This window comes from Muscardinus avellanarius, assembly GCF_963383645.1.
Source record: "Muscardinus avellanarius genome assembly, chromosome: 13".
In the NCBI taxonomy this organism is placed as follows: Eukaryota; Metazoa; Chordata; class Mammalia; order Rodentia; family Gliridae; genus Muscardinus; species Muscardinus avellanarius.
This window is the reverse complement of record NC_137799.1, coordinates 1390300-1412134: the sequence shown is the minus strand read 5'-3', so window position 1 is coordinate 1412134 and position 21835 is coordinate 1390300. Positions and strand designations below refer to the sequence as shown.

At 62.3% G+C, this 21835-nt stretch overlaps 1 protein-coding gene across 1 annotated transcript in view; it reads right to left on the bottom strand.

Annotated features, from left to right (window-relative positions):
• The window catches only part of NOTCH1 (notch receptor 1), a gene marked incomplete at both ends in the record, with an annotated part of 42710 nt that extends 28410 nt beyond the window's left edge, over positions 1–14300 (bottom strand). Inside the window, 2 exons of the mRNA XM_080709394.1 lie at positions 12836–12914; positions 14237–14300. Of these exons, the coding sequence (XP_080565520.1) occupies positions 12836–12914; positions 14237–14300 (143 nt within the window). The remainder of the gene's footprint in view (positions 1–12835; positions 12915–14236) is intronic.
• Between the last annotated feature and the right edge of the window lie 7535 nt (positions 14301–21835).

The window sequence follows — 21835 nt, the reverse complement described above, 5'->3', positions numbered from 1 at the left end:
AATTACCAGTACCAACGGCCATTCTGTCCTCAACACCTGTCCTGGCAGGTTGGCATGAGCAATGGCACCGGGCACCTGGGTGGGGCCGAGGAAGTCACACCCAAGAGCCGCCTTGCTCAGCAGGGAGTCCCGGAGCATGCCCAGGCCCGGGCCCCGCCGAGTGACCCGCGACAACCTGCTGCCCTTGCATCTGTGGGAGGAAGATCAAGACTGCCTCCCCTCCCCGCAGCCCAGCCTGGCTCCCCTTGCTTCCTCCGAGGCCACCAGGCACCTGCTCCTCCTCTTTCCTCTCCCCTCAGTGGCTGACAGGGACAGCGGCCTGGCCTGGCCTGGTGCTGGGCAGGTGAGCGGCAGGTAGCCAGGCCGGGAGGCGGCAGGCTCCCAGCAGCCGCGCTCAGAGCCAGCGGCTCAGCCATCCCCAGCGCCCTCTGGCTTTCCTGGAGGCTCCATAGAAATGTGACTCCGCGGAGACCCGGAGACAGATGCTGCGGTGACCTTTCACCCAGGACTAATTCTAAATTGCGCTGTTTTCCTTTCCAAACTAAGCGGCCATCTGCCACCCCCCAGGGACAGATGACAGCTCTCTCTGCCCCAGGGGAGGAGGGGGCAGCGGGACAAGTGGGGGGATTTACTCAGCTCCTGCCCTCAAGGAGTTTACGGTCAAGTGGAGTGGGGGGGACAGGCAAGAGGTGGGTGTGGCCAGTGGGGGCCCTCACTGGCTCAGCAGGAGGAACCAGAAACCCCAGGGGAACCACCAGAGGAACTCGGGGGACGGGAGGAAATGCTCCAGCAGAAGAGGGCATGCAGGGACCCCCGGCTCTGCCCACCACAAACAGTCCAGGTGGTGCTCGGTCTAGCCTCCGTTTCCCTTGAGTGCAGGGGCAGTCGGGAGGGCCTGACATGGGCTTGCAGGAGGCCAGTGTGCCTGAGTTATTTCCAGCTGGACAGAGGGGCTCTCGCTCTGGCCACCCCTGATTCACACGTGGCAGGCCAGCCCCCAAGAACCTGGTCACAGGTGAACTCCCCCCTGCACAAAGCTGCCCTACCCTGCTCTGCCCCAGGGCTAGAGCCTACGGCAAGGGGGTGGTGTGGCAGCGGTGCCCAGGCTGAACACCAGGGCTGCACTCTGAAAGGGGGGCCAGGCTGCACCTGCCAGGACAGAGGGGCACACTGCAGCACCACCCCTGCACCGGCTCTACCTGTCCCTGCAGAGCACCCCCTGTGCAGCAGGGAGGCACCCAGACTCCCTGGCCTTCCCCACGCCCCTCTCCCAAGAAGTGCAAAGCTTCCCGCAGCAGAGAGGCCACTAGCAGCACTGAGGACCTCCTTCTCCCTAGCCGCCCAACAGCCCCGCTCCAGGAGCCAGTCAGATCCCTGGGCCCTGGCCCCTGCCCCGAGGGCTCTGCCCAGCAAGGGGAGCCCAGTGTGAGGCCCCTGCTCTGCGGGTTCCCACCCAACAGGCATGGCCAGCCGCTGTCTGAGGCAGCTCCACGCAGCCGCAGCCTGACCCTTCCCCGCTCAGCCAAGACACCGAGGCTGGCTGCGGGACCACCAACACCGAGCCCAAAGCCAGGCAGCCGACTGCACAGTGGCCACCTCCCCTGGCCACCCTCGCAGGCTGAGAGGCCATGACCCCCTGCTGGAGAGGAAAGACTGAGGCAGGCTGAGTAAACAGAGCCTTCATGGGGTCAACTAGCTCAGTCCCGGGGACAGGCCTCCTCTCCTGAGGGGAGATGGGGAAGTCCTGGGCCTCAACCCCTCCCTCAGGCAGAGGCCAGTCCAAGTCCCCTGATTCCCAGGAGCAGGCATTTGTGGCAGGCTGGCAGAGGCTCAGTGAGCTGCTGGGTCACCTCTGCCCCCACCATGTCCCCTTTCCTGTTGGAAACAGCTCCACTCTGAGGACAAAGCCCCAGAAGATGTGAGGCCCTTACTGCTCACAGCCCCACCGCCTCGCCTCCCCCATCCCCCAGGACAGAGACCAGGACACACACGGTCCCAGGTTCTCGCCCATCCTACCAGGAACCTTCCTCTAACACCTGCGCAGAGGACCGGTTGGCTGCTAGACCACAGTGAGGCGGCTCCCAGCAACCAACTACACACACCCTCCGTTCCCACTTCTTCCCCACCTTGGGTGGGAGACAGACTCATGGGTGCCCAGGCCCCACTCCTACCAGGGACGGGAACACTGCTGTCCCCAACTGTGGCCTCACCTACCCCAGCAGGGGTGACAGACAGGGACAACTGAGCTCAGGCCTCCCTGGCTGCTGCAGCATTGGGCTGGGGCTGCCCTGGCTCCTAGAACCCCAAGAAGGAAGGCAGGCACCCAAGGGCCACAGCGAGGCTGGGCTCAGAGAAGGGGCTGGGCAGGACTGCTGCACTGGCCCCAGCCCAGAGCACCACTGCCAAGACCAGGAGGTGGGCTGGGCAGGGCAGGGGACGGAGCAGGCCTGGGGCAGGTGCGGCCAGCCCGGGTGGCGGGGCCAGTGGTGGCTTCCCACCCGAGCCGCTCCCAGCACACTCAGCCCCTTTGTCTTCAAATCCTTTCCCCGGCATCCTCGGCAGGTTTAAAATATGCTGAAGAGGAAGCACAGGGACGGCTACGCTTCCTCGCCTGGCGGGGAAGCCCTTTGTGTGGGAGATGGATGGGGACAGAACCTGCCCGCCCTCCGGGGAAGCCACCTTTCCCACTACAGGGCAAACAGGGCCCCGCTGGGCTCATTGTCCAGTCGCTGCTGCCCGTGGGAAACGCCACCTCCTGAGCACAGAAAGGCCCTCGCAGGGGTCAAGCAACTTCCCGGAGATGGCCCAGCTGGAGTGGGCAATGGCCACCCGTGGGGGCGGGGACCACAGTAGGGCCAGCCCCTCCCAACACCGCCAAGCAGCCAGCGGCCACTGCTGGGTAGGGAGACCTATGGAGCCCCAGCTGCAAAGAGGCACGTACCCCGGACCCCCGACTGCCCCTCGGGACCCGCGGGGACAAGGCTCCAGGAGGCAGGGGGTAACTGGAGCACCGGGCCTCTGCTCCCAAGGGCGGGGCCCAGCCCCACTCCCAGGGCCGCTCAGACACCAGGAAGGCGATCGGTGATCAATAGCACGCGAGAGTGCTGCCAGGAGGCTTAATCCAAAACTCGATTAATTAAGCCTGCAATTGCAGACCGAGCTTGACGCCAAAGCCAAGACTCTTCCAGCACTTCCCGCCTGCTTCCTTCCCTGAGACGCCCTCGGGGACGACGGCCGGAGGGGCTGCCCGCAGGCTGCTCCAGCCTCTCCCAAGGGCCTCCCATGGACAGGCCCTCAGAGGTGGCTGGGTCTGAGTCCGGCCATCTCTGTCGAGGACACCAGGGTCGGGTGGGCCCTGGGACCCCAGCATCTCTCCAGCACAAACCCGAGCAGGTGGGGACGGAGGCCATGGCCCCCTGGCTTCTCGCCACACACCCCATCTCACAGGTCCTCACCATGGCTCCACAGACTGCAGCTTAAGCAGGTGTACGCATAGCAGCTTCTGGATTTCATGGTGCCTGGCCCCGGGAGGCAGCTGGAGAGCCAGCAGGAGCCCCGAAAGGGGTAGAAGGGTGTCAGCCAGCAACCCACCCCTCGGCTGGACGCTGGCCTGGCCACCTGACTGTGCCAGCCTGGGAGGGCCGGACAGACGATGGGCTCTCGCGTGGGACAGCTCAGCCGAAACACAGAGCTCCTGGGGTGGGGGGCGGGGACAAGCTCTGAATAAGAGGCCTGGAAAGTGGGGTGTGCCTGGTGCCCAGAAAGGACCCCCACCCCACTCTGCCCCCTCCTGTCTGGCACAGCAGCGTTGCTTGGGCCCACCCCTGTGCACGGAGCCCATAAGGCCAGCCTACCCAATGGTGAGCGCTATGAGTGGGGATGAAGCCCAGGTCACGGCCACCCACGAGAGCAGGGTCACCAGCCGCTGGGTGGACAAAGGGAAGGGCAGCCCTTGGCTGCACTCACCAGCTCCAGGAAGCCTTCCTGACTGGGCACCTCTGGGCTGTCTCCTGACCCTGCAAGGCTGGGTGGTGGCTCCAGTGGCCGCCCCAGAGGCCACCTCCACCCGACACTCAGCTCCCCTTTCTGACCAGTGGGGAGGGGACTGCCCGTCCCCCTCGCGGGCCACCGGGTGTAGGGCTGTCTCGGCGGGCAGTCTCCTGTGAGAGGTCCTGGGTAGGTCTTGAAGGTCCTAGGCCTTTGCTCTTGAAATGCACTGAAAGCCAGGCGTGGTGGCGCACGCCTGGAATCCCAGTACGTGGGAGGCGGAGACAGGAGGATCGCAAGTCCGTAACAGCCTCAGCAACTCAGTGAGGCTCTCGGTAACTTAGCAAGATCCCGTTTCCAAATAAAAAATAAAATACGGCTGGCATTATAGGTAGATGGCCTCTGGGTTCCACCCCTATTACCACATAAAAAAGAAAAAGAACAAAAAAGCACCGAGAAAGCAAAAATGTGCCCTGATCCTGCAGCAGGGGCTGGTCTATGACTCTTTTTCTTTCATTCTCTCTTCCTTTCTTATTTTTGCAGTGCCCAGCACCTCACATTTGCTCCCCCTCTAAGCCAGTGGAGCGCCCTTTCTTTCTGAGGCCACACAGAACCAGGAAGGGGTTCCAAGTGGGGAGTGAAGGGGCGGGCACACTTCCATGGGAAAAGGTGTTCTTGGTAAAGGTGTGTGTCGTGCTGGGGACCTCTGAGCTACGCCCTCAGCTCTTCTTATTTTTTACCATGAAAAAGATCTAGCTAAGTTATTGCCTCAAATCTAGGTTACAGCCTCAAAGTGCGACCCTCCTGTCTCAGTCCCCCAAGTACTAGGATTACAGGTGTGTGCCACCATGCCCAGGTACCATCAATCACCACCTGCAGCCTTGGAACGCTATAATGAAGCCGGGCGTGGTGGGCACGCTTGTAATCCCAGCACTTGGGAGGCGGAGACAGGAAGATCACGCAGGTTCAAAACCAGCCTCAGCCACTTAGTGAGGCTCTCAGCAACTTAGTGAGACCCTGTTTCCAAATAAAATATAAAATAGGGCTGGGGGTGTAGCCTGGAGGTAAAAAGTCCAGTACCACACACATACACACAAAAAAAACCCAAAAAACTATAATGATCTCAAAATGTGAGATTCTGCATAAAAATAAAGCCCAAAAGACCAGAACCACTCCAGGCCAGCAACCCCAAGGGACACTCCCCCAGGGAGGAAGGCGGTGAGGGGGCACTCGGGTGAGGTCAGGTAGCCCACACTGTGAGGAGGCCGACTCTTCGGCCTGAACCACTGACCAGACATGGTTGGCCTGACCCGACCAGGTGCTCAAAGGGCCAGTGGGCCCAGCCTGGACTGCAGACCCACCTGGCCCCAGGCCTGGTGTGTGTGCCGCTGACAGCTGCCGGGCAGGCCGCACAGCTTTGGCCTCTGCCATCGGTCAGTCATAGCTATAGCCTTGCCTGACCCTGGAAGGGGAAGTGAGGGAGGGGGAACGCCCCAAGGGGCCCCAGGAGCCACGACGAGCCCAGGCCACTCACTCCACGTAAGGACGAGGAGATGGAGGCCCCGGGCAGAGTGGCCCAGCACCCTCTCGCCCTCTTACCGAGAAGCTGCTAGGGAAAAACACACACTCGAAGGCCCGGCTCCCCCAAGCCTCACTTCCAGTAACTGTCGTTTCCGCTTATCGACAACGAAACCGAGAGGAAATGGTGGGAGGTACGGCCCGCCGCGTCCCCGCGGCTCAGCCCCAGCCATCTTTCCAGCCTCGCCACCCACCTCTGTCTCCCACGGCCTCAGCAGCCCAGGAGGACAGGGCCAGGCCCCAGCCCCAGCCCCCAGGGCCACCCCGGCTCTGGGGGCCTGGCCTCGGGCACAGGGCCGATCACAGAGGACATGAGCGGAAAGCCACACCCTCGGCAGCACACCTCCAGTTGACTGCCTGGACCCCAAGGCGCTGGCACATGGGAGGGACCATGGACGCTCCTGGTAAAGCCAGGTCTTCCTGCTGCGGGCGGTGCCTGTGGCCTGCACTACGACACACGCCAGCCAGGGCGCAGGAGGTGGGAGGCCAGGAGCGAAGCCAGCTCAGTCTTGGCTCCGAGGAAGTCACCAGGCGCCTTTCCTCTGCCCTCCAGCGACATGTCCCTTATCTGAAGACTGGGGGAGGGGGGGGTGTCAGCCTGCCAGGCCCACGTGAGATCACATACACACACGTGAGACGGGCGCGTCACCGCGGGACCCCTCCCCAGGCCTGGGCTGGGGTGAAGTGGGTTTTCTGCAGCATTGTGGGGGATTTGCTCAGCAAGTCAGCAGTGTAGACAGAAAAGAGCTTTTACCAACCCAAAAGTTCAACCACTTCCAGCACTTCAGGCCAGGCAACAGGGGTCCAGCCTGGTGACCAGCTGTCTTATCTACCCATCAGGGCAGGCAGGAGCTGCGCCAGGAGTGACCACAAACCACTTGGCCTGGTAAGAGCACTGGCCCCTGCTGTCCCTGTCCCCGGCAGCCCTGTGCAGGGAAGGTGGGCGAGCGGACAGGGAAGACACCTCTGGCCTGGTCTCATCCTGAGGATGAGGTGGTGTCTGGCTGCTGGGGCACTTGGCAACCTCAGGTGGGGTGTCAAGTCATGGCCTCGACACCACACCCCTGACCCCTGCCAAGGCCCGCTTGAAACTGGGACCCCAGATACTCCTTCCAGGAAACTGCAGACAGTTGCAGGGCACCCCACTGGCCAAGCAGAAAGAGGCTCCAGACCAGACCTCAGGCCACAACCCTCACCCCCAACCAGGGCACCCCAAGACTCAGCTCAGTGATGTCAGAGGTTCCAGCAGCCCCACCTGGGGGCCTGGCAGGGCAGAGGAGGGGTACTCAGGCAGGTACTCAGCCCCACCAGAGGCCAGCGGGAGAGGGCAACGCTTGTCCTGGACAATTTGCTCTGGAGTATAAATGAGCCTGTGCTCAGATAGCAGAGTGGGACGCTTTCGGGGACACCTCTCCAGAACACCTCCACCCCCAGAGCAGAGGGCGTAGGTGGCTGCAGCAAAAAGGGGCAGCTCAGGGGTCCAAGGCGAGAAGGGACCCCCGTCCCACAACTCCACAGGTCTCAGATGCACAGAGAAAGCAAGCCCCCGCTGTGACGGCATCTAGCTGCTCACCTCCCTGCGACCACAGGGGTCCAGATGATCAGTCACATCTCTCTGGCCAGGAGGGGCCAGTGGGGACGGAGCACCCAGGCAAGGTGTTCCCACAGCTGACATTAGCCGCCCTCCTGCCCAGCCCCGGCTAGCCCCCATGGTTCCCGCCTATGTCAGGCTGAAAGTTCCTCTCCTGCCCAGGTGGGCCTGTGTCCGCCCTGCCCACCCCACGCCCAAGAGCCACCAGGCAGTGAGCCAGCCCAGTGAGACCCTCCCTGTGGCCGGCACTGGGCACGTGGACCTCACAGGCTCCTCCTCTGGGCTGAGAGAGGCTGACAGGCTTGGTGGCTGGGGGAGCGGAGGTGGGGAGGGGGCCCTGGGCAGGGCAGGGTTGTGGACGCGTGGGGCTCACTGACTCACTGGGGTGGCTCCCGGCCGCATGGTGACCAAGAGCACACAAGCCAGGGATGAGCGCCATTCCTCCAAGAAGCCGCCCTGGACGCCCTCCAGCTGGACCGGGACGCTGAGTGTACAAGGACTCAGATGCTGCTGCCCACCTCTGGCCAATCCCGACAGTTTTAGGCAGCAAAAGCCCAGCTCTCCAAGAAGTGAAGTGCTGACCTCAGCCGCCGGGACATGGCGCTCGCTCTGTGACAGAGGCCAGGCACACAGGCCACAGATTACAGCATCATTCTCAGGAAGCGACAAATCAGGAGAAAAGGAAGGGGCTGGGGAGTGACTGCCCTTGGGTGATAAAACGTTCTAGAACTTGCTTGACATGGTGGCGCCCATCTGTAATCCTAGCAACTTGGGAGGCTGAGGCAGGGGGGTCGCAAGTTTGAGGCCAGTGTGGGCAACTTAGTGAGACTCTGTCTCACAACAAAAACAAAAATGGCCTAAGGCGTGGCTCAGTGGTAGAGTGCCCCTGGGCTCAGATCTCAATACCACAAAACAGAAAGAGTAGCTGGGCACAGTGGCACACACCTGTAATCCCAGCACCTGGGAGGCTGAGACAGGAGGACCACAGACTGAAGGCCAGTCTCAGTAACTTAGTGAGACCCTGTTTTAAATTAAAAATAAAATAGGGCTGGGAGTCTAGATCAGAGGTACAACATCTCTAGGTTCCATTCCCAGAGCCATTTTAGAAAAGCATTCTGGCCAGGCATGATGGCGCACACTTGTAATCACAGCATTTGGGAGGCTAAGAGAGAAGGATCATGGTTCGAACACAGCCTCAGCTACTTAGTGAGGCCCTTTGCAACTCAGTGAGAGCCTGTTTCAAAATAAAAAATGGAAAATAGGGCTGGGGGTATAGCACGGAGGTAGAATGTCCCTGGGTTCCATCCCCAGTATTGCCAAAAAGAAAGCGTTCTGGAGAACAGTGGGTATTGTACAACAAGGGTATTGTGCCCTTTGGGTAGCTAAAGGCAAGCTTTATGGCATGAGCACCCCTCAGTCAGTTCTCAGCTCCCTCGTGCACCCACGGCCTGCCAGTCCTGTGGATCAGCCTGTCCCCAGGAATGTCCCCAGCCCCGGAAGACAAGAGGTCGAGCAGGCCTAAGCCTGGAGCCCAGAGCAGCCCCACCTGGAGAACCCGCCCGCCGTGTGATCAGGCCTGGCTCCTGGGCAATGCTGCCACCACCTCTGGCGCACTACTGGCTGCCCCAGGGTCCGGCCTGCACACAGCCGAGGAGGGGCCACCCAACCCAGGGGCCCCATGAGCAGAGGGGACACCCAGGTCCAGGGAGGAGATGCGGGTCTTTGGGGCTCAGCTAACTAGGGCCAGCTGGGCTCCGTGTCTCCCAGGCGGCATGAGTGGGGGTAGAGCACCAGAGAGGCCGGCCTGGGAACCAAGGCCGATCAGACGCGAACGGGCCCGCCACGATGCCCCGAAGCCAGCCGCTCGTTAAAGCTGCGATGCTTCCTCCTCAGCCTCTGGGGCAGCGCCAGAGCACTGGCTACGCCTGTACACGAATGGCCCCACCCCGCTGCCGGCCTCTCAGCCTCGGGTTTTCCCACCTGTAAACTGGGGATGAAACGGAAGGCCGAGCGCTCACCTGCTGCAGGCCGAGGCTGGATCAAAGCAGCGCCTGTGCCTGGAGTCCTCAGCTTTGCGTTCTGTGCATGCGTGCGTGTGGTACTGGGGCTTGAACCTGGGGCGTTCCTCCTCTGGGCTACACCTCCCCGCCCTATGTCTTAGAGTTGTGAAACAGGGTCTCACTCATAGCTGAGGGGCTCCCTAGTTGCGGAGGCTGGCCTCTAACCCTTCTGTCGCAGCCTCCCAGGTACCGGGATTACAGGCATGTGCCGTCACGCCCAGCTTCACCGTTGTGTTTTCACTCTCCCCTTCCAACATTATTCTTTCAATGGAGACAGTGTCAGCTGCCACCCAGGGGCAGGGCTGCCCACGGAGGCACCATCCTTCACAGAAGGCCCGGCTCTGGTCGCTGGCCCGCCCCACCCAGTTTCACCCTGGACAGAAACTGTCCATGTCCTGGAAGACCAGGCGCAGACAGGGGGGACTAGCGGCGCCTCCCCGGCCGCCCCAGCCAGGACAGCAGGTGACTCAGCATACACCACCCGGCCAGGTGACAGACGGCACGTAACTGTTCCGCTCAGTTCCTCTCTGGCTCCAGTCACTTCCCACCCGCCCCGGGCCCCTCGCAAGGGAAGTCACACCCCTGGCTGGGCTTCCTCACTGAGAAGCTTGGCCCGGGGCAGGTGGAGGAAAAGGGGCAGGGTCTCGACCCCCGGGCCAGCTTCTTCGGGCCTCGGTCCTCTGACTCTCTCCTGCCTGATCCAGACAGGCCCCAGGGCTGCTGGGAGTCACACCAGGCCCTCACCCGTCACAGACAATTGCTGAGCACCTCTCGTGTCCCGGCTGGAAGGCCACCTCCACGGGGCAGGGGCTGTGACACACAGCAGGCGCTCACACCGTAGGACGCAGAGGGTCCTCAGAACTACCAAGCCCCACCTCGGCACCTTTGGGATTCTCAGAATCCTAACTGCACACTTAGGAGTGAGGACCTCCGAGCCCGCTGCTCAGCGCCTGAGAAGGCGGGGAGGAGACACTCTCACCCGGAGCCTACTGCACAGCCCTCCACGAAATCCTGAAGCACCACCAAGACATCGACTGTGTATCATACTGATGTACAGATGGGGAAACTGAGGCTCGGCTACCTGGTGGCCCAGGAGCACGGAGCCAACAACAGCAGAACAGGCCTCAAACGCAGAGCACCAGCCTTCCCTCCCAGTTCTCTGGGCATGAAGGCTCACCCCACTCTGTGACCCCCGGAAGACGCCTCCACCAACCTCTGGCTTGGCACAGGCAGGGCAGCACCCCAATTCCCCCCGTGCCTCTGCCCCAGCACAGCCAGCCTGGCAAGCATCCCAGCCAATGAATGCAGTCCTCGTGCTCTTCCCACCCCGTTCAAATGAGGAAAGGCAGGGCTACCTCAGCGTCCCTCAGCACCCCTGGGGCCACAGTGACCCCCGGGGCCTGCCCCAAGGGCCACTCACCTCTCACTACAGCCACCAGAGCCACCACACCCAGCAGCCACACAGAGCCACCATGCACAAAGAGACTGTGCCTGCCCCCAGGACACACAGCCCAGCCTGCGTGGCCACTTGCTAGTCAGCCCAGGGACACCGGGGCCTCCTAGGAAGGCACGTGGCACCAAGAGAACCCATTTTTCCAATCCTGAATCCTGCAACTCCCTGGCTGGTGGCGTCTAAGGAAGAGATGATTCACCAGGTATTACTGTGCCCGTCCCATGACTCCATACTGCCCAGACTCTTCCCACAGCACAGCGGGCACCAAAAGCCAAGAACTTCCTGAAGGTCACAGCTGGGTGCTGCAGAGAGGCCCGTGGGCTCCATATCCTGCACCCGCAGAGGCCCCAGGAGGAGTGCGGGGGCTCTCCCAGGGCCAAGCCCAGGGGGTGGGGGAGACGGCACCCCAACTAGGTGTGAGCCCCAGGCGTGGGCTCCTTCATGGCAGCCCTGGCTGTGGCCCCAGCCTCCAACTCTGCCGCCTAGAGATCGGCACTTCCGCCTCATCTTCTAATTGGATTTGTGGGGTGTGCACAATGGGGCCTCTGTGGGCAGAGCTCGGCCCAGTGCCAGGCCAAACTGAGGCAGACTCTCCTCCAAGAAGGAAGGGGCGTTGGGCCGGCCCCCGTGGAAGAGACATGGCCAGGCATCGAATCTTTGTCGGTGGCCCAGCTTGGGCTGCGAAGAGCTCGCAAACGCGTCCCCACCTTGGGGAGAGGGAAAGGGCCCCCCACTGCACTACGGCCCTTGCTTTGAAAGAGCCAGCCCAGATGCCAGAGAGCAGAGGGTTGGATGGAGGGGCACCGCTACAGGACCAGGCAGGCCTCGGACCCAGTGTGCCATGGACCAGGCTGTCCGCGTCCGCTGGTGGCACCAAGAAAGGACCACCCCCGCATTCCCCGGCATGGCAGCCCTCCCGCCCTCCCAGAGTCCTCTGCAGAAGCAGGAGATTCTCGGCCTGCCCTGCACAGGAGCAGGCGCTGTGGCGGGGAAGGGGTTGCACGTTCTGGGAAGCCACGCATAATTAATCACACAGCATTAATCCGCCTCCCAACAATAGCCGCTGCGCTCCCACTGAATCCCAGCTGTCGCCTCTGAATGGAAGGAAACAAGATTTAGGGCATCAAGCGTCCATGAGGCTTCTGCAGGGGGAGAAAAGGGCCCCAAAAAAGCAAAAAAAAAAAAAAAAAAAATGTAGTATGCATTCATTAGTGCCTAAGACACAATCGGCTTTGTCCAATAAACTGCTCACGGACCGGCTTAATTGGCTTCAGTTTGGGGCGGGCAGGCGGGCGCAGGGGACAGGGGGCTGCCTGCCCACAGCCCGGGCAGTGCAGGCAGGGGCCGCGGTGTTGTCAAGGGGATGGGCCCTTGGGCGGTTGGAATGAGGGCCGCGGCCGGGCTGGAGCCGCGTCTGTCTGCAGCCTCCAGGAGAGGGGAGGCCTGGGCCTCTGTACCTCCTTAATATTCCCGTCAGGGATGAACCCAAGTTGAAGGGCATCAGCCCCGACAGAGAAACTTGAGGCAGCCAGGCAGAAAGCGGCTCCCAAAGGGTTTCCCAGCCCACTGCAGGTAATCCCTCAGCCCCCAGTCATGCCCATTTTACAGCTAAGACAGAGGCAGAGAGGCCCAAAGCCCATAGAAGCAGGAGACTTTAGTCTGCAGGTGCCGGGCCAGAAACCAGACCCCGCCGGCCCAGGTGGTGCCAGTAACAACAGTTCAACCTCACCTGCAGCCCAAGGAGTGAGCAGCACCTCGCCAAGGGTAGGTTTGTTTTAAAATAGCCAACTTCCTGCACAGAGGCTCACCTGCCCGGCGCGGGTGCAGAGGCCCAGGATGCTGGCGGGGAGGGTAAATGTTCCAGATTCCCCCCCAGGTCGACTGTTTCTGGGGAACTTCAAGAAGAAATGGGGTACTGGAGATTCCCTCTCAGTGCCTCAGGAGCCCAGGGAGGCCCACGAAGGAGCGCCAACCACCAGCGGCCAGCTCCACACGCGGCATAATTGCTGGTGATTAAGTAATTGCCAGACTTTGTCCAATAAAAGTCAGCACGTGATGTGCCCAGCCTCTGGGCTGCCTCCGGAAGACAATGGCCCAGTGTCCTGCCCCAGAAGGCAGGGCTCTGCCCGGGACCAAAGCAACAGGTCCCCGCAGGGTGGTACTCACACACAGGCCTCCGTGCCGTTGACCATCTCACACTGCCCACCGTTCAGGCAGGTCCCACCTGGCTGGGAGCACCGCAGACCTAGGAAAGAGGCAGGAGAGAGTCAGCCTGCGCTCCCCACGGCCCACCCCTCCGTACCCTGGGGATGGGATCTGCCACCAGCCCTGGACCCTCGGGGGTTCCATGTGATATTGAGGGCCGACAAGGGTCAGGGCCATGAGAAGCCCCGCTGTGAAGCCCGCTGGCTTTGACATTCTACCCAGAGTGCCGCAGGTAAGGGGCAGGTGGCAGGTGAACAGCACATTCACAATGGGGAGGGGCAGCCTGACCCACCCCTGGGCAGCAGTGGGAAACACCAGGACCACTCAGGCCATCTCCCAGACTTTGCAAAGCCCCTCCCCACCCGCCGGCCCACTGGCTGTTGGCTGGGGAGCCCGGCAGGCCTGGGACCCCAACCAGCCGCGGCGATTGTCCCTGTTCAAACACAATCGGCCAGGGGGCCTGGAGGGGGCTGGCCACACAGCTCCCCGCTCGTGGGAAAAGGCGACAGCTGCGGAGCCCGCTGCCCCGCCCGCCAACAAAGCGCGGGCCAGGGAATCAGAGCGGCCCATTGTCGCTCCGGGGCGGTCTCCTGGGGCACTGCGGCTGCACTCGGGAACCTGCCCCGCCTCTGCGGACACCCAATACCTGCTCCCTGCACCGGGCACCTCTAGGGGCAGCCCCCCGTGGCACCCCGGGGGGGATGAAGAGCCCCTTTTGGGAGGAATTTCCACCCCATGCTCGGCAAGGGATCATTAATAAAGTCCTCCCTCCCCATCGTGGGGCTACAGAAATTAAGTTCCTATGTGGGGGCTGAAATAGGATGTCACACAGAAACCAACTTTCTGAAAGACGCTAGCCAGTTCTTCCTCTCTAACTTTTTGGGGAGAGTGGAGTCAATCACCATTAGACTCTCCAGAACTCTTCCCCGGCAAATCTCAAGCGCCTCTCCCACCGTCCCCTCAAGACTTCCAAACTCCAAGCCCGCAAAGTCAAAGCCGGTCCACCTGCCACGGCCCAGTCCTTCGCACACCGCTCCTCCCTCGACTGCCGGGGAGCGGGGCTGGGGGCGGCGAGCCGGCGGCGGGGGGCCACCGGGAGGGAGCTCCGGCCCGACCCCTCTGCGCGCCCCGACATCCGCCCGGGGCCGGCCGGAGGCGGGGAAGAGAGAAAATAAATGGCCCCAAGCAGCAACAGGAAACCCAAACCGACTCGACTCAAACCGAAAAGTTAGCAGGCGGCCCGCCGCCCGCCCCCGCGGCCAGCCCCCGCGCGGCTCGCCAGGCGCCCCGGGGTGGGGCGGGGGCTGGCCGCCCCCCACTCCACCGGGGCGCAGCCGAGTCCCGGGGCGCGCGGGCGCCTACCTCTCGCGGCGGCCAGGGCGGGCAGCAGCGCCAGGCAGAGCAGGGGCGCCAGGGGCCGCGGCATGCCTGCCCGCCCTGCCCGCCGCCCGGGCGGCCCGCTGCGGGGCCGGGCTGGACGCGCGCGCGCCGACGGCCCTGGCTGCGGCCCGCGCTCCGCTCCGGCGTGGGCGCCGCGGGCTCTCGGGGTCCCGGGCGCGGCTCGGCCACCCGGCTGGTTCCTCCGCTGCGCCCGCGCCCCGCGCCCCTGTGCTCCCTCCCGCGGCCGAGGCACTAGTGAGGCGCCGGCCGCGGGGCCCCGCCCCGCGCGAGGCCCCGCCCCCTGAGGCCCCGCCCCCAGGTGGCCACGCCCCCGAGCCGCCTCCGCGGGGCGCGGCGGGACCCCGGCCCCGAGCGCTCGCGGGCGGGCGGCCGAAGCGCGGGAGGAGGTCGGGAGCGGGCGCCCAGGGACTACTTGTTGGGAAGTTCTCCGAGTCGAAAAGTTTGAGCCGGGGCTGCGGAAGGATCCGGCGCTTTGCAGCTCAATGGCGAAGCAGCGGGCGGGGTGGGAAAGGCTGGGAGCCCGGTCCTGCGCCGCGCGGGGGCCGGGGCCGTGGCGAGGAGCCGCGCCCGCCAGCTTTGGGGGGGCCCGGGGCGCAGGGCTCTGGGGAAGCCGCGGCCGCGTCCCAGGCCAAGTGGCTCCGGGCCCCGGAGCCCGTGGCGGCGGGAGGATGAGGCCAGGCACCCCTAGCCGGGACTCCAGAGCGCCCGACCCGCAGCGGTGGTGGCCTGTGCCCTCCGCCCCTCTACAGGGAGCTTGCAGCGCCCAGGGAAACAGCCAGGGGACAGTGCCTCGACGGGGGCCCTCCAGAGGGGCCAGCGTCTAGCCGCCCCGCCCCATTCACGGTCCACCACCGCGCTGCCCACCTAAGATGGCCCCGGAAAGCGCTTGGCCCACCGGGCGCAGCCTCTCCTTCACGCGCTCTTTCCAGTTGGTTTATTTCCCACAGCGATGCCAGACATGGGCACCCTGTGCCAAACCCTGTTAAGCGCTGTGCCTCGGCTGCAGCACAGAGCTGTTAAAGCCTGGAGGGACGGCCTCCGCCCAGCCCCAGCCCCGGGCCCTGGTCTTCTTGGAGCAGGGGCCATGCCTCGGGGAGCCTTACGGCTGAGGAGGCTTGAGAACCGGAAGGTCTGCCGAAATCCGGAGGTGGGTGGCCAGGCAGCCCTAGTCCAAGGATGCCAGAGAGGTGGCACAGCTGTTCCCCGTGCCCAGTGGTGTGAGCTACCGTGCCAGTGCAGGCAGCCTGTCCAGGCTGGCAGCTGCTGCCCGCCCGGAGGGCATCCTCCCCTCTCCCCCAGGAAGCTGGCCTCCCTCCCTTCTCTGCCCAGGGCAGCAGCTTGGGGTCAGTGCCCAGGAGAGGAGGCGCCGGGAGGCAGCAGCCATGTTTATATAACAGGGATGCAGCTCCCATAGAAGGAAGGGCCGTCGGCCTGAGGTTCACAGGCTCGGGCTCTGAGCCACGTCCCGCTGTCTCCTGGGACAGGGACAGGAGGCCTCTGGCTCTTGGGGATGCCACTGCCTGGAGCCCTCCATCGGGCCTGTGGGCCCCAGGCCAAAAGTCCCTGCCGTCCGGCGCTAGCTGGGCAAGTTCTCAGCCCTGTGTAGAGGGGAGGACGGGGCACTGGGCCTTCTGCCCCCAGGTGCCCACACCTCTGCCAGCAGGGAGAGTCATGCCTGCTCGTGGCCACCACTGCCATCAGACCAGCAGGCGCTGGGCACCACACTGGTGTTGCTGATGGGGCACAGTGCGCACGGCCTGGGGACCGCAGGCCTCAGCTCCAGCATCTGGCCCCGTGTGAGGACAGCGGCTGAAGAGGGGCCAGAGGCTGGGCCCTGCAGGCTTTCCCTCCTGCTGGCCAGGAAGGGGACGGCCCCTGGCAAGAGGGTGTGAAGCTTTTTCATTCACAAATTAGGCCAGTGCTTCCAGAGCCCTTAGCCAGGCACTTGAGAGCTGAAGAAGTCGGGGGCCCTGACCAAGTGGGGGCAGGTCCGGAGGGCCTGGGGCCTGAGCCCCTCTCCTGTGGGTCAGGAGGCTGCTTAGGCAGACCCACTTGGGTGAGCCCCCATCTCCCCTCCGGAGATGTGGGCCACTGTTGTCCAGAAGTGCAGCGGTGGGCGCTGCCAGGCGTTGTCAGTACTTCAAGAGCGGAACACCTAAGTCAATCAAAGCTGGGTCCCTTCCCACAAAGCACAATCCATCCCAGAGGCATTTATGGAGTGTCTGCTGTGTACTAAGCCCCAGGCGCTGTGTGGCATAAACCCCCGGAGCATTATAACACACAGGCACCCTGGCTACAGACCAGGGCTGGCTCCAGCCCCAGGTGACTTGGTTTTCCTGGGGGAAGGTGCGTGGTGGAGAGGGGTCCAGCATGTCTAAAGCTCCCCAGCGAGCTCCAGCTGTCCTAAGGACTCGTGGGCACTTGGCCCCCTCTCCCTGACGCTGAAGCGCTAGGGGTGGGTACACGGGGCTCCCATTTTCAGGAGGAAAGTTGAGGCTCAGAGATATCATGTGGAGACCAGCTCCGGGTCAGGCCAGGGCGTAGGCTCAGGAGGCTTAACACGGACGGAGGGCAGGCAGAGAGGGGATGACCGTTCATTGGGGCCCTGACCTGTCCTGAGTGGGGGCACGGGAGCAGCTGTGGGAATATTCCAGGCCGCCTTCTGAAGCGGATTGTAGAAATACCTACTGCTTGCCAAACCTGGGCCTGGAGGGTGGGGAACTGTCAGTCTCGAGGGTGCCCAGCTTACGGCCCAACGTCCATGTTCATCCCAGCCAGGCCGGGCCCAAGTCACGGACCCGGAGGCGAGGCCACTGACCCGCCGGCCCACCGTGGGGCTCACTGTCCTCTGGTCCTCGGTTTCCCCTTCTACTCAGTGCCATTCCAGATCCTGTCTCTTTTACTTAAACCGCTTTGAACATTTCCTGGGGGTTTGAGCCTCTCTCCAGATGTGGCTTCCGTGGCCTGTGGCATTGCTCCAGATGGACAGCCAGGGAGTGCCCCCCCAGGGGCCGGTGCTGGGCACCCAGGCTGTGCTTAGTACTGAAGCCATGTTTTAGCCTTCCTACCCTGCAAGGGGCTGTCCCAGAACCCCCGGACTCTCAAGGAAGCTGCTGGGTGGCCACCTGGCCAGCACTTGGACGGGGGCCCAGAGTGCCCGCCTCAGCTCAGCTGTAAGGACAGCAGCTCCCAGGTGTGGTCTGGACTCTGCCCAGGGTCTTGTCTGCCACTGCCCACAGCAGCCACCACTCAGGAGTTTCTGCTGCCCAGGAGGCCCAGGAAGAAGTTAGATCCGCTTCACAGGGAGGCCCAGGGCATGCTGCCCGGGCAAGTCCTCACACAGGTCCCCGGCTCCAGAGCAGGCGAGCTTCCGGTGTGCTTCTGGGGTCTCTGAGGCTACAGAACTGGCCGGTGGAAGGGACCTGGCACTGCCCTTCTAGAAGGGGCCGCAGGCTGAGTAGCGCCGTGCAGGCCACTGGCCGGTCCTTCCCGTGTGTCTCAGGGCTCAGACCCTCCACCCTGGAGGAAAGAGCAGGTGGCCCGAGGAGGAGGCTGGCTCTTGGGTTCCACCAGGCCCAGGTCCCCTCCGCTGCCCGCAGCGCCCGGGCTGAGCTGGGCCTACTCCTGCTGCTTCCTGGGAGCTCCCAGGAGATGGTAAAGGAAGGCAGGGCCTGCTTGGGGACCCCAGGCCTCGTGCAGGCTGGGGGTACATGGAGAAGCTGTCCAGGCCTGCCAAAACCTGGAGGCCTTCCCAGAGGAGGAACAGGGGCAGTGTGGGCACTGGGGACAAGGGGCTAAAGTCAGAGGCCTCCAGGCAGGAGCCAGGCAGAGAAGGAAGCTGCCCTCGGGCCTGGCTTGAGGAGGGCTTTGAGCAGGGTATGGTCAAGCCTGGAGTCTGCCTAACCCCACACCCCAGCTCCTCGGGAGCCCCTGCAACCGGGGCCAAGCACCCCCGCAGAGGCTGAGGGGAGGAGCTCCCACCAGCCTGGCCCCCTGCCTGCTGCAGCTCTGAACTTTCTCCAAAAAAAAAAAAAAAAGGCCCCGGGGGACGAAACTGTGAAGCCCCGCCCCTTGGGCTTGGCACCAACTGGGCCTTCTCGGCTGAGTCACTGGAAAAGCAGAGTCCTGCCTCCCATCTCCTCCCTTCCTTCCTCCTCTCCTCCTTCCTTCCTCTTCCTCTCCTCTCTTCTCCTCCTTTCCTTCCCTTCCCTCTTTTCTTCCTTCTTTTTCTAAGTCATTCTTTCCTTCCTTTTGAGAAGCAGAAGTACCTAGGAAGCCCCTCCCCCTCCCCTTCTCGTGGCAGGGGATTGACCCAGGGGCTGTGCCTCTGAGCCCTTCCCCAGCGCTTTCTATATTTTATTTTGAGCCAGGGTCTCGCTCAGTTGCAGAAGCTGGCCTCAAACCTGCCATCCTCCTGTCCTAGCCTCCCAAGTACTGGGATTATGGGCGTGGGCCACCGTGCCCAGTGAACACTCCCGTTTTTAGTCTGTTTTGAGTGTGCCAGGGCCTCGGGGGTGGGGTCAGAGGCCACAGGAGGAGCATGGGAGCGGAGCCCTGCAGACCTCCGGCCACCTGTGTCCTGAGCCCACCCAGAGGGGCTGGGGCGTCCTGGTCTCCCGCAGTCCTCCTGCGAGAACTCCAGTCTCGGGCACGGGGTTCTCAGGGGGCCTGAGTTTCCTGGAATTTGCTCCAGACACATTTAGACATGTTTAGAGCTTCCGTCCTCCCCCACACTCTCCCCACGGCCCCCTTTTAAAAACAAAATGGGCCTGGAAGTCGGGGTTTGGGTTACAGGGAGCTTGGGGAATCCTGCTGGGGGAGTGGTGTGGGGAGCAAACATTAGCAGGTACAGCACATCTGCGAGTTATTTTCAGGTCTCCAGGGGGGAGGGAAAAGCCCCCAACAAGCCTTAAGTAAGACCAGAATTCTTTTATATCTTTGCCTTGACAGCTAGGGAAAAAATTTGCCAAAAACCAGAGGCGCTGCTGAGGATTGGCGTGGGAATGTTAGTTTAGTCAGACTTGCTCTGGGCCGTTTAAATAAAAACAGGCACTTTGGTGGCAGATGCCAGTTGGATGCACCAGCACTTGGCGCTGCTGGGACAGGACCCAGAAAGGGAATTTGCACCCTCCTCTTTGTTGGTTTGGTTGGTTGTTTTTTTGTTTTTGTTTTTTTATGGTACTGAAGATTGAACCCAGGGGCATATTACCTCTGAGCTACATCCCCAGCCCGATTTTTTTTTTTTTTTTTTTTTTTTGTGGTACTGGGGGTGGAACTCAGAGGCTTTCTACTTCCCGTCTATACTCCCAGCCTGATTTTAGATTTTATTTGGAAACAGGGTCTAAGTTGCTGAGAGCCTCACTAAGTAGCTAAGGCTAGCTTTGAACCTGTGCAATCCTCCTGTCTCAGCCTCCCAAGCGATGGGATTACGAGCATGCGCCACCACGCCCGGCTCCCAGCTCTCAGCCCGATTTTATTCTTTATTTTGAAGCAGGGTCTCACTAAGCTGTGGAGGGCCTCACTAAGTAGCTGAGGCTGGCCGTGAACCCGGATCCTCCTGTCTCAGCCTCCCAAGTGCTGGGCTTCCAAGGGTGTGCCACCACACCTGGCATGCAGCCTCCTTTTTGACTTGGCCTCTCAGCCTCCTTTACCAGACCAGCATTTCTCCAGTAAATATTTGGTACAATCATTCCAGTCAACAGGAAAATCCGAGTCTTTAATGCGGCTGGAAGAGCATGGCCAGGCACCTCCTTCCTGGGATTCTGTAGCCACGCGAGGTCTTTGCCCTACATAAATCAGCCACTGGAGCTCGAGGGAGGGTAAGAGGGTCCTCTGGTGACAGAGCCAGAGGTGGTGATGGATTCATGCGTGTTCCCAGGGTCTCGCTGTGGCCAGACGAGCCGAGAGGGGCCCTGGGAGCCCCGGGGCCGCAGCTGCTTCTTGCCCAGGGTGCCTGGCAGACCCACAGGTGGGACCAGGATTTGTGGACTGCCCGAGGCTGGTGCCCCACTGTGCCCAGCTTCGTGCAGACGTTGGTCTGTGGCCCTCCTGGACTCCAACCCAGGAATGCTGGTTCCCTTAGACCAAGGGCAGGGTCAGAGGGAGCGATGGCCCAGGGCTTTTCCTGTGAGGGCAAGTGTGTGGGTCCCCTCCTGGACCGCCCTCAGCAGTGGAGGGCTGGGGCTAAGTCCCTCTGGGCCCCGAGTGTGTGTGAGGGTTTGCTGCATGAATCTGACCTGACCGGGGCCACCTCTCCAGGTCCCCAGGACCCTTGCTCACGGGGGAGCTCTGCCCTGTCCCCAGAGCTGGGTCTCTTGGGTGAGCTTATCAGAACCTCTGTTGCTCAGAACGGTGAGTCTTGAAGTTCCTTTCCTAGGAGAAAGTAGAGTGAAGCAGCCACTGCCTGCACCCCCAGAGCCTGGTGCCCGGGAGCTGAGGGGCAGGGCCCATCCTTTGCCTCACCCCTCCAAAGCTGATACAGAGGGCTGGCAGCCCAGAGGGCCAGCTGGAGGCATGCTGGGCCACAGGCGGCTCAGGACCGGCCACGACAGCCTCTCTGTCCGTCCGTCCGTCCATCCGTCCGTCCATCCATCCATCCATCCTCTCTCTGTCGGTCAGTGTGCTGGGCCCCTCCTTGGCTGCGGCTGCCTCCCTCGGGGGCTGTCGCAGGCCTGGAGGCTGTGCTGAGGAAAGTGAACCCCAGCCTCTCCCACCAACGGGACCCAGCAAGTGTCAGAGCAGAGGGAGACCACCTCCACCCTTGGGGATCTGGGGGTGATACTCTTGTCTTGATTTGGGGGAGGGCTGGGAATTGAATCTTGGGGCAATCTACCCTTTGAGCTGCACCCACCACCAGCCCTATTTTATTTTTTTCTTTAGTACTGTGAATGGAAACTGGGGGCATTATACCTCCAAGCTATACCCCCAGCCCCTATTTTGTATTCTTTATTTTGAAACAGGGTCTCACTGAGTTGCAAAGGGTCTCACTAAGTAGTAGCTGAGGCTGTCTGCAAACCACAATCCTCCTGTCTCAGCCTCCCAAATGCTGGGATTACAAACGTGCGCCACCATGCCTGGCTTCCAGCCCTATTTTATTCTTTATCTTGAAACGGTCTCAGTAACTTTGAAGGGCCTCGCGGAGCTGCTGACGCTTACCTCAAACCTGCAATCTTCCTGTCTCAGTCTCCTAAGTACTGGAAATACAGGCTTGTGCCATCACACCAGCTCCTATTCTATTTTTTATTTTGAAACCGGGTCTCACTAAGTTGCGGAGGGCCTTTCAGAGTTGCTGAGGCTGGCCTTGAACCTGCGTTCCTCCTGTCCCACCCAAATACTGGGATTGCAGGTGTGCGCCACGTTGCCTGGCTGTCATCTCAGGGTTTGAGGAGACTCCAGGGGCGCAGGCCAGCACCAGGGCCGGGCTAGCGCGTCTGCTCTGGACTCAGAACCTGCTAGTAGGGCCCCTGCCGCAAAGCTGGGCTCCAGCTGCCACTGAGCGGGGCTGATTTCCTTCTTGGTGAGCCTGAGCATTCGTCTGTGTCGGGAGGGAGAAAACCGGGG